This window comes from Sturnus vulgaris, chromosome 7 (assembly GCF_052056855.1).
Source record: "Sturnus vulgaris isolate bStuVul1 chromosome 7, bStuVul1.hap1, whole genome shotgun sequence".
Taxonomy (NCBI): domain Eukaryota; kingdom Metazoa; phylum Chordata; class Aves; order Passeriformes; family Sturnidae; genus Sturnus; species Sturnus vulgaris.
Window position 1 is genome coordinate 23,183,508 of NC_142249.1, and position 14,662 is coordinate 23,198,169.

General features: G+C 40.5%; 2 protein-coding genes across 6 annotated transcripts in view; both read right to left on the bottom strand.

The window, feature by feature from the left end:
• CSRNP3 (cysteine and serine rich nuclear protein 3) overlaps window positions 1–9,525 on the bottom strand; it is a 98,407-nt gene extending 88,882 nt beyond the window's left edge. Inside the window, exon 1 of the mRNA XM_014880869.2 lies at window positions 9,345–9,525. The gene's annotated coding sequence lies outside the window, so the exon portion shown is untranslated. The remainder of the gene's footprint in view (window positions 1–9,344) is intronic.
• A 1,684-nt stretch (window positions 9,526–11,209) lies between these two features.
• The window catches only part of LOC106855874 (sodium channel protein type 2 subunit alpha), a 75,429-nt gene continuing 71,976 nt past the window's right edge, over window positions 11,210–14,662 (bottom strand). For all 5 annotated transcript variants that reach the window (XM_088168121.1, XM_088168118.1, XM_088168120.1 and 2 more), the window contains exon 27: window positions 11,210–14,560. In XM_088168121.1, the coding sequence (XP_088024247.1) occupies window positions 13,365–14,560 (1,196 nt within the window). In that variant the 3' untranslated portion in view covers window positions 11,210–13,364. The remainder of the gene's footprint in view (window positions 14,561–14,662) is intronic.

A 14,662-nucleotide genomic window follows, 5' to 3' on the forward strand; every position in this document is an offset into this window, starting at 1 on the left:
AAAAGCAACAAGCAGGAAATAATTTAAAACAGCTTTCTCAAGACATGTCAAACAAGGAGAGACAAAAAAAATTGTCACTGGGCAGAGAGAGCTCTTTTCAGACAGATCAGCTTCTGAAGAGAGGTTCTGGAAGAATCCCAAAGTTGTCATTAAAACCAAAAAGCTTCACTTCTTATACAAACTGTTAAGCCTTAGGCTAGGAACGATTTTCAAAGCAGTGACACAGTCTGCTTTATTTTGCATCATTGTGAATAGATAATAATTTTTGGTGAAGTTAATGAGCAATAGAAGCTGGAGAACAGGCTTTCCCTCAGTGTTCAGACAAAATCAGAAAGTCATATGCAACGAGAAGTCATTCAAGCCCTCCTTTACTTAGAACAAGTGTTTATATTCAGTGTGTCTGTAAGAGAGAGGTGCAGGCAATGGTCTCCACGTTTTTTCTACTGTATCCCTTAGAGATCTTATACAAACTCAATCAAAAATTGTCTGAAAAATCTGTCCAGTCAGGTAGCTGTGTCCCATGAGAGATTCAGTGCTTAAATGTAACTGGAGGGACCCAGGGGCAGAAGAAATCGACCTCTGATGATCAGATGGTTCCTATCTCACGGGTGGATGGTATGATGAAACAAAGATGGCACCAAAATGGCACCCTTACACAGCTACATCAAACAGGGATAATACTGCAGGCTGGCCATCAGACAGCCCCTTCAGTATCTCTGCTACATACTGAATATGTAGGAATATAGTGTACAGCACAAATCAAAAACTTGTCATTGTAACCAAGCTAACTTCTCCTATCTATTAGCATGACCATTGGCACTTCCCTGAGGGTAAGCTGGAACAGTTCTAAAAAAGGCCTCACTTGTACATCGATTAAGTATAAAAGGGCAAAGGGTATCATCCACTCAATGTTATGGATTCAAATATACTAGGAAAAGTTCAATATAAACTGGAAGATACAGGAAAGCCTTTCAAATATTTTCATATATCACATGAAGGACTCTTTTTGCTCTTTTAACCTACTAATATACAGTTCTCACCAAACACTTCCACAAGCACCACAAAAAAATATCCATTTTGGAACAATTTAAACTTCTAGATGAATGCTGATCACTCTATACAGATTGAAAATATTAATTCCTTCATCATTTATTACTATAACTAGAGTAAATGTGAATTTAAATCTACTATAAAAACTGATTTTTTAATCAATTTTTTAGTCCACCTTTAAAAAACATTTAATAGTGAGAAGCAAGCAATTGAAGATATTCTAATAAACATATTTAATTCTAGGGATACAATATGATAAAAGAACAGAAAACCTGGCAATTTTAGCCATATTCATGGGGTTTTCCTCCTCTCTGACTGACATTTACAGACTTCACCTTTAACATCTCTTAAAGAAAACAAAAGTTTTGATAATAATTTAGTGAATGTATTCATTTTACAGATAAGATATCACTATAAAAACTACAGTTTTTCCACATCTTAATAGGAATTTTAGTCATACCCAGGATCAGCAGCAGTATGAATAGTGTTTCATCAGTGATATACCAGATGTTGACAAGAAAGCCTGACAGTGATCAATTCAGGAGCTATTCTAAGTCTTTAAATTATCTTCATTAAGCACAAAACATAGTAATAATTTTATTTTAATATCAGCGTTTTTATCAGATTGTTCCTTTAAAAAAAGGCTGAAGTAATTACTTTTATTCGTTAGTTAATCTTAAATGTAATCCGCATTGCATTCTGAAAACAAAAGTGGGAATGTTCTTTAAAATCCCTCTTCATAAGGGAAGCACCACAACCAAAGAACTCAGCAGGAGCATCAGCTCGGTGCAATCACGCACTGACACCTAGTGCACGCTTGCTGTTAAGAAATCCTGTTGCTTATCTCCTCCTCGCCGGTGCACAAGCGTTACCAACACACTCATACTGACAAGATGCTACAAATACAATGTTTCCCTCTTTCCAATTAGGGGACATCAGGATGCGCGGTACTCCAGGCACACGAGCAGGAGAAGACACATGAAGTTATCTGACCAGCTCGAAAATGCCTTATGTCCCTGTAATGAGCCCCTACTTTGTTTTATTTTTCAGGCATAATGGCAGCCTAGTGACTGGTGCTCAGTGTGGCAGAGAGAACAAGCAGACAGACGAGTTCTTCCAGACGAGATGGATTTTGCAAACCCCCAACTCCACTCAGGGAGTCAGCTGGCTCCACACACAGAACAATTGTTTTCTTTCCATTATGCAGCAGATGGTGCTGGAGATGATCTGAAAAGCCCTTAAACGTGAACGGCACATGCAGAGAAACAGTGGAGACTGCAACCAGAGGATTTATAGCCGAGAACAATCTGGGGTCAGTGATTATGTCATCACATTGTCACTCCTAATGTGTCTCAACAGAGATGCAGAAGCTCTCTGTTCCACCCATTCATCGAGCTTCATGCAGATCACCAGCCTCACATCCTCACCAGAAACAACAGAGAATTCCTGACATTGTTACTCAACTCCTCTTATTCTTTAACTGCATTTAAGGGATCCCTTTCCCTAAACTTTTTGCATTTCTTCAGCCTAAAACCCAAGGAATTATCTGTTCTCTTGAATTCTCAGGGAGCACTGGACAAATTATTCAGTGAAAAACTGCACTGCCTAGTATTACAAGCAAAGCCAGAAAAACAAATGCCAAAATAAGCCTTCAAGCTCTTACAAGTGAGTTGAGGTTGTGTTGGAAGGCAGGGGAGGAGGGGCAATGCAATACACTGCCAGATGCTGTCCATCACCATAAATCTTTTCAGACCCATGTTCAAAATTCCAGTTTTCACAGCCTGAGTTTCCTGAATTTCCACACAGAATGTTCCAGAATCACATACAGCATGATGAATTATTTACCTCTGCAGCCTGTAAGCATTTTTCCAATATTAGCTCTGAATCGACTTGGTGAAAATTAGTTGGAAGAAAAAGTTAAAATTAATCATTTCAGAAATTCTAGCTTCACTTAAAAATAAATTATGTGCATCCAGGGTATTCATGCTTGGCTCTGGGTGCTAGGCTCAATTTCTCTCTCGTGTATATATGCAAGTTATTTTGTTACAGCTATAACCTACAGGGGTGATAGCAGCAGTGAGAAGTCTTTAACAAATGGATATTTGGATGAAGTTATTACTAAATATCAGGTTACTCTTTCCTGTACAATCCTTCTCCAGCAGAACTGCTTTTCTTTGGATGAGTGGCTGCAGTTGTAGAGGTCAAAGTGGTGTTTTTTCCTTTTCATGATTCCCTAATAATCCCACATCTGTGTGTGGTGATAGTGGCAGTGGGCAACAGAGGTCTCCCAGCCCAAACCATGAAGACCTGCAGGCCACCAGCAACTGCCTTTACTTTCCAAATTTGTTTTTAATACATCTCTAAATTACCTATCACACACCATGAGGATAAATTTCTTAGATGTACTATTCAGAAGCTTTCACCGCATTAAATTATCTACTTTACCTGTGCTGTTTGTTTCAGTAACTGTGTAATTCCCATTTTCTTTTTCACCAGATATAAAACAAAACAACCCAAAATAAACTGTGGGGTTATGGCAGGAACTTGACACATCTGAATAATTAGCTTCTGATTTTGGAATGAGTGCTCAGAAGGAAAAACAACAACACAGAAAAACTATCTAACTTAGAAAAAATGACCCAAGCAGAGTTACTCTATCAAGGCTTATCCTAAAGAATTTGGTATTTGTATTTGGTTCAGGATACCCCTGCACATCCCACACCACCTGTGCTCATATGAGATGGTGAGGGACAGACACTGAAAAACACACAAAATTATTGCCACTGTAAATGAATTTTAGTTTGTGGATCAGGTGCAGAATTTTGAGATCCTTCACTTAAAAAAATCTAGTGTAAGTCTGTTAAAGAAGTAAGTATTTCATGAATGCATCTTAGAAACAAGTTCAAGCCAAAGTAAACATTAGTAGAAGCATGGCAAATCCAGAGCAACCAAACTCTCATTACTTTTAATAAGCATATACAATGTTCACAAATACATAAACATACAAATTTCTAGGTATAAGCAGTGCTCTCCTGCTTATTGAGACTGTATCTGGAAGACAACATTCTTTTTTATGCTATCATAACAGTTAGGCTTGACAATTTTTTCATAATTTCTTATACTATGTTAAAAATTAGAACAGGTAACTATATTTTTGTCAAACAGGAATTCACATTTAGGTGAAAACATATAGGCAAAACACAGATTATTAAGGGGAAGAACCTGAGGGGGAAGAGCAGAGTGCCTGATCAGCTTTCAGTGATCAAAATTTCTTTCATAATAAAGAATATTTATACCCCCTCAAACCACTATCCTGTTTTTCAGTTCAAAAATCCTTGTTGCCATGGAAACTGCAAAAGAAGCCAGTTGTGACATAGCAAGGTTGTAATAGAAACAAGTCTGCTGTGAAATGACCAACAGTCCAGGGTTTTATACAAAAAATGCTTGAGTATTTTCAACCTGAAAACAAGATGCTGCCTCAAATCTTACTTCCACATCCTCCTTCTACAAATACCTTGCAAATTTTCACCAAAACCTGGGCATATATAGACATTGCTTATACAAAATGAGGTAAATTTTTATTTCATATATACTGCATTCAGTGCAAAGATACCTACTTCCATATGTGTCTTTTCCAGATATATTTGGTACAAAGTGTACATTAGTGATTTACATTACTGTACTTTGCGTAGAGGGACTAAGTAGATCTCAAAAAAGCAGAAGAGACAAAAGACTAAAGCTCACACACAAAAAATACTGCATAAGACAAGCTATATAAAGGAAGACTTCTAATGCAATTATACAAAACAATATTTCAAGGGTATAAATGCAATTTGCCCTTTGTATCTGTTCTCACCAGGTAACAAAAAACAGTGCTTGATTACTAAAATAGAACACCATGTCTTTTGAGAAGGCTGTTGGCACTTCAAAGCAAAGTGAAAAAGCAGTGTCAAACACAGAGTCATGCAGCTCCCACTTGAACACAAACAGTTTGCAGAAGTGTGAATAAAAAACCCAACAGGCTGATCAAAGGATCCATGTAATAACATGGAATTCATACTTTCAAACATAACCCTTTCAGCACCCCATTATAATCTTATCAAGACACTAGATTTATTTTCCTGTCAAATACGTGTATGATACAAAATGTCTTGAGAACACTACATGATAAGTACTGCACTGAAATTATGTGACCCTTTGGTCACATATGCTGGTTTGTGACACAACCATGAAGTTGGGGAGAACCCCAAATAAAACAGTTTTACAAAACAGTTACCTGCAAAAGCTGCTTTTATATGTCAAATCAGTCTCACAGATGTTTAAAATACCTTTTAACATTATAGCTACTTAAGTATCAGACTATGACTAATTTAAAAAGAATCCTAGGAAACTAGGTACAAGTCTTATCTGCAGACTGGCTCATGGTTCCAGATTGCTTTGCAGAACATTAATTAGGAAATGCATTCTTTTTTATCTGTTCTAACAACACTCTCTTATCAGACCGCACATTATACAGAATGTATTATCACTGAAACTAATTAATTTTGATTACCTTCATTTCATCTCCCTCCCTGGAGGGCAGATAAGAGCAGCTATCTCCATTTTGGCCATGCCCACTCTCCTTTTTGACCTAGCCTGCACACTCTGGCACAGAACTGTACAGGTCTTGCAAAATGCTTGGACTAATCATCAAGTAACTGAGGATATTGAGAGTAACGGAAGGCATTCCCAACAAAGAGGGTAGTTGCCTGGGAAATGGGAAATGCAACAGGCTTTTCTTTTTTACCTATCAAAGTCATAGGGCAAACAGGATGAGAGGGACAGCAGCGATACCTGCATCTTTATTAAGGTCTGCAGAGGTATTTAAGGTATTTAAACTGGACTCAAGAGGTCAAGCAATTTGCAACAAAGTGAACCAGTTCTGTGAGAAAACCTTTAAAAGGTAAAATTTTACTTTCAGAATAGTGTGGCCTTATTCATTTGACAAGTTTGTAGAATCAGCAAAAATATAAGCTTCCTTAAATGGTTGTGGGGTAAGAAAGTAACTAATACAGTACAATGATGCATACTAGAAAACAGCAAAAAACAAAGGAAAATATTAAATCTTCTAGATCATTTCACATGCACATAACAGTCCTTCACTTAACACTACATCTATTTGACTAATCCTTTTTCCACTAACACAAATACTCTATTTTTATCAGATTCATACACACATTAGGAAGATGTCTTCACTGCCAGAGACATCTGTGAGAGACTGAGAAGATTGATGTCTAGAGACACTCTGGAGTGCATGTGTGAGGGGGCAGGGGCAGGTCAGGCCTTGCCCTGCTCCACAACCCCCTTCCTAGAGCCTGTATCCCAGCCCTGCTGTGGCTGCCAGTTCCTGGCACAGGGGGGAAGGCTCCACACCCCTCTGGAGCCCCTAAAGCAGCTCCTAAGGGCCCATTGACCAGAAGTCCCACCTGGGGGAAGGGCCAGTAAGGCCAAGGGGTACTTTCGGCCAAACGCCAAACAATCAGATGTCTTGACCCTACCTCCTCTTGGAATCTTTATCTGCATACCACTGGAATCCAGGAGTTGTTACTGATACGTGTCCTTTTCTGTGTTTCTTTCTTCTTCTAATTCCCTCTCCTTGGAATCTTTGAGAACTTAAAACTGAACTGGCTTAGAGTTTGCTAAGTTGAATGGGCCAAGTTAATGCTTTGAGAAGTGTTTTATGTTGATTGAAATATTTTCAAAGTTTCTTTCATTTTCTAAACTTCAATAAAGTTCTTTTTGTTGTTTTGATCTCTTGAGAATACCTTGTCAGTATTTCTCTTAACTTAAGAGTACACGAACAACTGTAAGCCCTTTTCAATGGCTCATAGAGTGAGTAGTCTGGGGATTTCACAGCACTCAAACCTTCTTATTCTCTGGGTCATCATTTCTCTAAATTAGCGTGTCAGTTTTGGCTGGGAGAGAGTTAAGTTTCTTCATAGCAGCTTCATGGCACAGGTATGGCGCTGTGTTTTGGATTTTTCTGGACACAGTGTTGGTAATTCCAGGAGGTTTCTGTCATTTCTGAGCAGTGCTCACATAGTCAAGTCCTTCCCTGCACCTCACACAGCCCAACCAGCGAGGAGAATGAGGGTGCACAAGGAGCTGGGAGGGGACACAGCCAGGACAGCTGTCCCCAGCTGGGCACAGGGATATCCCACACCATATGGTCATACTCAGCATACAAACCTGGGGAAGAAGGGGGAAAGGGGGATGTTTGGAGCAACAGCATTTGTCTTCCCAAGTCACCACTCTGTGTGGTGGAGCCCTGGCTGTCCTGGAGATGGCTGAACAGCCTGCCATGGGAACTGGTGGGTGAGTGCCTTGTTTGGCTTTGTTTGTGTGCACAGCTTTTCCTTTACCTACTGAACTGCCTTTACCTCAACCCACAAGTTTTCTCACTTTTACCCTTCTGATTGTCTCCCCCATCCCGCTGCTGGAGTGAGTGAACAGCTGTGCAGCATTTAGCTGCCAGCTGGGGTTAAACCAAAGCCATCAGTCACCATCAACCACCTGTAGAAGATTTCCCTGTAGAAAGTAAACCAAACCACAGTTCAGTCCCCTTCACCCCCCCTTCACTTTGAAGAAACAGACTGATATAGTACATCCGTGCAGTAACATCTGTCTGTGGTTAAAGCAAGCTGTGCTACCAGTGTGACAAGTGCCAAACAAGGCTGTCTGCTGATCTGCAGCATCTCTACGAGGCCATTTGTTTCCAAAATACAACAATTTACAATAGTGAATGTGTGTTGTAACACACATTACAACCTCCTGCAGTTGCTTATTGCTTATTCCCTCCTCAGCCATTGGGATGCAATCATAGAGGCAGGAAATAATTGTAAATTGTCATTAGAGCAACCTCACAGAAACAAAAATCTAAACACTAAGACACAAGACTTATCACAAAGATAAATTCACAACAAAGTAACAGCGCATGTTGCACTTTTCAGACTATTACACAAGTAAGGGTCCCTATAGAGTGAAGAAACCAGTCTACATTCAAGTGCTTTACATTCCATATATACAGCCTACTCAAAATACAGATTTCCCAAGTTTCAACCAAATTTCTACCACATATTGCAGAAAGTTCTATTTATTTCAGAATAAAAGCTAAATAGACCTAGAAAGCTTTATGATGTGTAAGAACCCTTTAAAATAAAGCATGCTTAGTCACAAACTATCCACATTTTCTCATTTTGCTGCACTTAACTGCATTCTGTAAAACAAATTTTGATGAGATTTTTAGTGACTAGTGAGGGATGTTGCTGAGCTAACCTGAACTATTGTTCAAACGATAGACACAAAAATAACATATTGAAATAACAGCCACAGATAAGAACATGCATACAAAAAGGGCAGATCTTTCCTTACAGTCAATTTTTAAAACCTGTATTTTAGAGATTACTTTAGCCTGCTTTCCTCTGACAAGTCTAAAAAGCACATAAGTTGTTCTGGAATCACTCTAGCGGAGCACGTTACTCCAGCACCTTTGCCCTTGGGTCTTTATTTACGTTGTCAATTTTCAGGGTAAATATAACTGAAACTTACAAATCCCTTAGAGCTTTGTTTTTTTCCATATACACTACGCAAAAATCCATTCTCCAGTTTGTACACTGATAAAGGGCGACTAATGTGGATGTGAAATCTTTTTGTTAGCAATCTTTCTCCAGTAAAACATATCCTCTTTCAGAACACTGCAATATATGGCGGGTATAATTACCCATTAAGTGTGAAGGAACACGGGAAACTGAGCATGTTTAGCAGCCTGAGCAATCTGTTCATTATTTGGCTCTACTAGCCCGGGTCAGCCACTGCCTCTCACAACAGTCTTCCTGTCTACTTAGACCAGAAGATGTTTCAGACAAAGAATGAACTGGAGGTGTCTCGTTGCTCCAGAGTTTGCTGTGCTGGGTGGATATAGAACGTAGTTTCTCACACAGGACTAGCACAGTCTTGTAGCATCACAGGATCTATCCAGAACCGCCGACTACACAGAAATCCCCCGAGACGCTTCCCATTTATTCCGCTGTGCCGGGGACAGCCGTGGCTAGCGCAGCTCTGTCCGTGCAGGGGAAGCCAGGCCCGGGCGCTGTGTGCGGCACCCCCGGCCCGGCCAGGCCCGGCCGGGCGCACCCACAAACACCGGGGGGCTCCGAGCCGAGGCCGCGGCCGGGAACCAAAGCGCTGCGCTAGTGGCAGCGCCGAGGGACAGGCAAAACTCAGGGAGCCTAAAGGGGTGCCGCGGGCCACCTCACCTCGCATCCCTTCGCGCCTCAGGTGTCACAAACGCCAGGAGAGGCAGGCGGTCTCACAGGCGAGGATCCAGCACGTCTGGGGACAGCCGCTCTCTCCGGGTGACTCAAACGCAGATGGCAGCGGGGTTTGTTCTCCTCACCCAGATCTGCCGGGCTGGCAGCGGGGACGCCGGGCTCCACCGCCGCCCTGCGCTGGCAAACACGCACTGCGCTTGCGGCTCCTCACCTGAAGCACCGGTATTCCAGCGCTTCCTGGCGCCTCCCAGGCTCGCCAGCCGGCCCCGCGCCCGCAGCCGCCACCAACAGGGACGCCGAGCCCCCGCCCTCCATCGCCGGCAGAGAGCGCGGCAGCGGCGCGTTCCCAGCTCCGGGGCGGGGTGAGCCCTGAGCGGCTCCCGCGGGCCGCTCCGCCCTCCCCCGGCCGCCCTGCGGAGCTGCTCGGCCCCCGCCTCCCGCCCGGTGCCGGGGAGCGGCCGCGCCCCTTCCGCGCCCCTCAGCCGCGCTGCGGAGCCGCGGCCCCAGCAGCAGCAGCAGCGGCAGCAGCGGCAGCAGCGAGCGCTCCGAGGCGCGCGCCGCCCGCGGGGGAGCCCGTGCGGACTCGCCGGGCATCGCCGGCGTCCCGTGTGGGTGCTTCCCACGGCTGTTTCCAGCGCAGCTACAGACTTGTTTACAAAACAAACAAAGGGAGAGGTACCCAAGCAAAACCACAGCTGCTTGCTGTGTGAGGCATTTAATAATTACTTCCTTTGTGCTAGTCTTCTGATAAGTACAAACCTCTCTCAGACACATACTGATTATTTTCTGTCAAGTCAGACAAGCATACTACTTACGAACCTGCAATTTTTTCAAGACCTTTCCCTCCACAAAAGCAACCAAACCAACGTGAAACTTGTCCTTTAATTACACTTCCTGGTTTTTGTTGTTGTTTTTATTATTATTTTAGATTATCTCATCTCTCCCTATCTTACGCCCTGCCCTGACAATTGTTTTTTTACAGGTGAGGTGAAAAATCTGACTGAAACTCTGCAAGCCTTACTACAGAAGTGTAGCTGACTACACGAGATTAGCAATACCCATTTTTAGAGTAAATAACCCCAACAGACCATCAGTGGTTGAAAATTCCGGAGAGAACAGATGGAAAGTGTGCACCATCCTCCCGCTCCATTTGCAAGTGTTCCTGCTGGGGTGCACACCCAAAGCTCGGAGTTCCACATCACACAGATCCCACAGGGGTACATCTGGTTTGCCCAATACTCTTCAGAGGAGCTGATGTAGAGCACATATCTGCACATCTATGATGATTATTAGAATTTGTGCTTTTAATTTGTTCAGTGTAAATTTCATGCAGTACTTTAAATTTACAACAGGTAAAAGTTCTTTTTAGAAATAGCACTCAAATATGATTGCTACCTAAAAATTTGGCTCTCATGTCTTAGCACAAAATAATAAATTATACTTAAAAAAATAATGAGATAATTTTTTTGTAACATAAAGATAATTCTTCACTTCAAATGTAAAATATAATTGAAGTAATACATACATTGCAGCCTTGGTAGCTAGAGTCTTTCTTTAATATCCGTTTTTCTAGCTGTCTCAGAATACCTGATATGAAAAAGGGATTGAAGCATCATGAGCTCTTATCCTACTAAGTTATCCTACTAAGATTCTGAATAGGATTAATAACCTCAAGAGTGTAAATGCAAATCATGTTTAAGATCTTTCAGAAAGCATACAGCTTCATTTTTTTATTTTTTTTTACTTTTCACAAATCTATTTCTAACACTTTATATATTTATTTTTTTTCATAGAACCTCTTGATATTCAATAGTTTTGAGGGGAAAAAAAACAAAGACAAAACCATTAAATACAATAAAAAATGAAGTCTTTATTCTTTTGGCTCAACTGTAATGTGGTTTACTGTTCTTTATGGTAATAGCATTTTCCTGCATGCAGTTCACCGACACACAAGTCAATATTTTTGTAAAAGGAGGAGTCAACATCGAATTTTTGCTTGTGTAAGAAACACAAAATGTCCTGATGTGATCAATTATACAAGTTTGCTATTTAATTCCTGTGGAAAAAAAAAAACATTGTGGATCCCATATTATATTTAGAACAGTTCTAGTGCAGCATGAATCAACAAGAATAAGAATAGTCTATGTAAACAAACACCGGTGAAGATTTCATGAATAAAAAGACTACCTTGAAACTTCTGATGCAGGCAGTGCTAGAATTTTAAACAAATCCTCCCCACCACATTTCAATTACAAGTTATATCTATTTGGAAGCAAGTGCATTTTGGACTCAGTTTGAAACTTATTTCACATTAAAATGTGTGCAAAAATACAGTACTAATAAAAAAGCAGAAACCTAAAGCTACCCCATTCTTTCCTTTGTTTCTTATTTTGTGAAGTTCTTGAATTAAAAAGTGCTATGGATAGAAAGTAATAAAAGTGACAGTAACATCAACCTGAAGATAATTCTCATTTCTTATTTTATGTACAAAACGCTGAAAAATAAAATAAAATGGTATTTTTTACAGTATTTATATTTTCTTAGAAAATTCTATCCATGTAGTTTTCAACAGATTAAGCAGTTTGCAACATATCCTGTACAGTCTGACTATGCACCGTACAGTAGTCACTTAAAATTTTAGAATGCAAAGCAAGAAGCTCTTAAATAACTGCAAACTATTGCTTGATGTCATGAAAGAATGATGACCAATTGAACAATTTATTTTACTTAACCACTGAGCTATGGCTTCCCATATTCAACTCTTAACAGTGGAAGGAGTAAAATTACAGCAGCAAAGGCAAGATAAACATGCATCAGTGATAGCTTCCAAACTATCTATAATGGTACAGAATACTTCATATTAGCTGTTGAGAGCTTGCAAATTACACTTACTGTGGTACATATTTGATGCAATAAATATTGTGCACATGTCATTATTTGTTTGCTCAAACATGCACCACGGGATAAATTAACTATTTACATAGAGGGTACTTTTTTAATTAACACATACAATGTCAACCTTGCTGAGAGCAGAAGATGGCTAAATGATACTGCAGGGTGAAGCAGAACAACTTCATAATCCTTATGTTTTGCAAGTTTTTGGTAAACTCAATTTTCCAAGATCAGGTAAACTGTTTTCCACAGAAGAATACTTAGAAGTCAACTCTATGTCCCTTGGTAGAATTTTTATGCAGAGATTGTTCAACTATTGTTAAATGACTTATGAAAAAATAAAACATCTGTTCTATTATTGTAGACTCTATGGGACTTTACAGGCACATTAAGATTTGTCTGGATGAGATACTAGATGGATACTGTTATTAAGCACCTCAACATACAGAACCACCCTGAAACATGGAAGTAGTCAGACTGCTGCTTTGTGCGACGTCATGTTTTCCCATGCATGAACTACAAGTGCAGCATGCCTTCATGCAAATCACTTCTGTCTGTACATTATAGAGAATCCGAGAGTAGAACACCTGGTCCTCATACCCCCTTCCCCAACATAAAACCCATTTACAAAAATAGTCACATATAATAGTAAACAACCTGTGAATTAAAAAATGATAAGTTCACCAACACTGATTTTTGTAAAAATATGGCAAATGTGACTGTTGAAATGCTAACAGTGGATACAATTTTAGTACTGTGTGTTTCATGTTAAACACAGAGATTCATAGGTTTGCACCTTTTTTTTCAAACTGGTCCCTACAGTCTGGTTGGCCATTTTATCACCTCTTCAGCAGTGTCAGCTGGTACTAAAAACAACAACCTCCTGTCAAGATGTTACCCTGTTTTACAGAGTTGCAGTTTGATGACGAGGGGTCACTGTCTTGCTATAGGCACTGACCTTATATATATATATATATATATATATATAATTATATATATATATCTATATATGTAAAAACTGACAGTTTGGCATGTACCTCCTACAGGAGTCCTGTTGACACAAATACACACTTTTCCAGGCTGTAAACAGTTTATTACAAACAGCGTTCTATGTTACTTTTTACTTTCCCTGCTGTCTTTACCTTTATCTTCTTTTTCTGATTTGTCTTTTTCATATTTATCCTTGTCTGGCTTTGTTACACTGTCATAAGAAGGTGGGGAGGTTGTGGATGGGGTCATATCTGTTTTTTCTGGAGTGGAGTTCTCATTTAGTTTATCCATAATCATATCTTCTTTCATGGGCAGATCATCTTCCTCTTTACCTTTATCCTGACTAAATATACATGATACTTTTTTAACTTTTAGCCTTAAAAGGTGACGTCTGTAAGCACGCTGAATGATGACAGCAGACACCTCCTCCTGCTTTCGTTTCAGTGTGGTTGTAATGGGTTCATAGGAGACTTTAGAAGGATTGGCTGCCATAAATCGATCTTCCATCTGTATTCTGAGGGCGTCCATCTCCCCACTTTCCCCCAACACACGCTTTGTGAAAGCAAACAAGATGTCAAGGCAGTGAATTCTGTCACCGCTCACCATGGGCAGGTCCATTGCAATAAGCTGGACTTTGTTAGGTTTTGCTATGAGAAGAGGTGGATCTAAGGAAGCCGCAAAATCTGATAATTTACTGAACTCTATGAATTGTGTTGCATCAGGATCAAACTTCTCCCAAACCTCATAGAACATCTCAAAGTCATCCTCACTCAAGGGTTCAGCGCTTTCTTCAGTAGCAACACTGAAGTTCTCCAAAATCACAGCAATGTACATGTTCACCACTACCAGAAAGGATATGATAATGTAGCTGACAAAGAAGAAAATCCCAACAGAAGGGTTGCCACAGTCACCTTTCACAGAGCTCCCCGGGTGATCTTTATGGGGGTCACAATCTGGTTCCCCACTGTTCAGAATTGGGGCCAGCAAACCGTCCCAGCCAGCGGACGTGGTGATCTGAAACAGGCAGATCATGCTGTTGCCAAACGTTTCAAAGTTGAACATGTCATCAATCCCAACTTCTCTCTTGACATAGGCAAAGTTGGACATGCCAAATATGGCGTAGATGAACATGACCAGGAAGAGCAGCAGCCCAATGTTGAACAAAGCAGGAAGAGACATCATCAAAGCAAAAAGCAGAGTGCGGATTCCCTTAGCGCCTTTAATGAGGCGCAGGATTCGACCGATTCTGGCAAGCCGGATGACTCTGAATAGTGTGGGAGATACAAAGTACTTCTCAATCATCTCAGCTAAGAACATACCTAGAAAAAGAACAAGTTAAATCAGTAAAGAGTATTATTACATTGAAAAAACACTGCTAAAGATATATTGTACAAATCTACAAGCATAGAACTTTAAGAAGA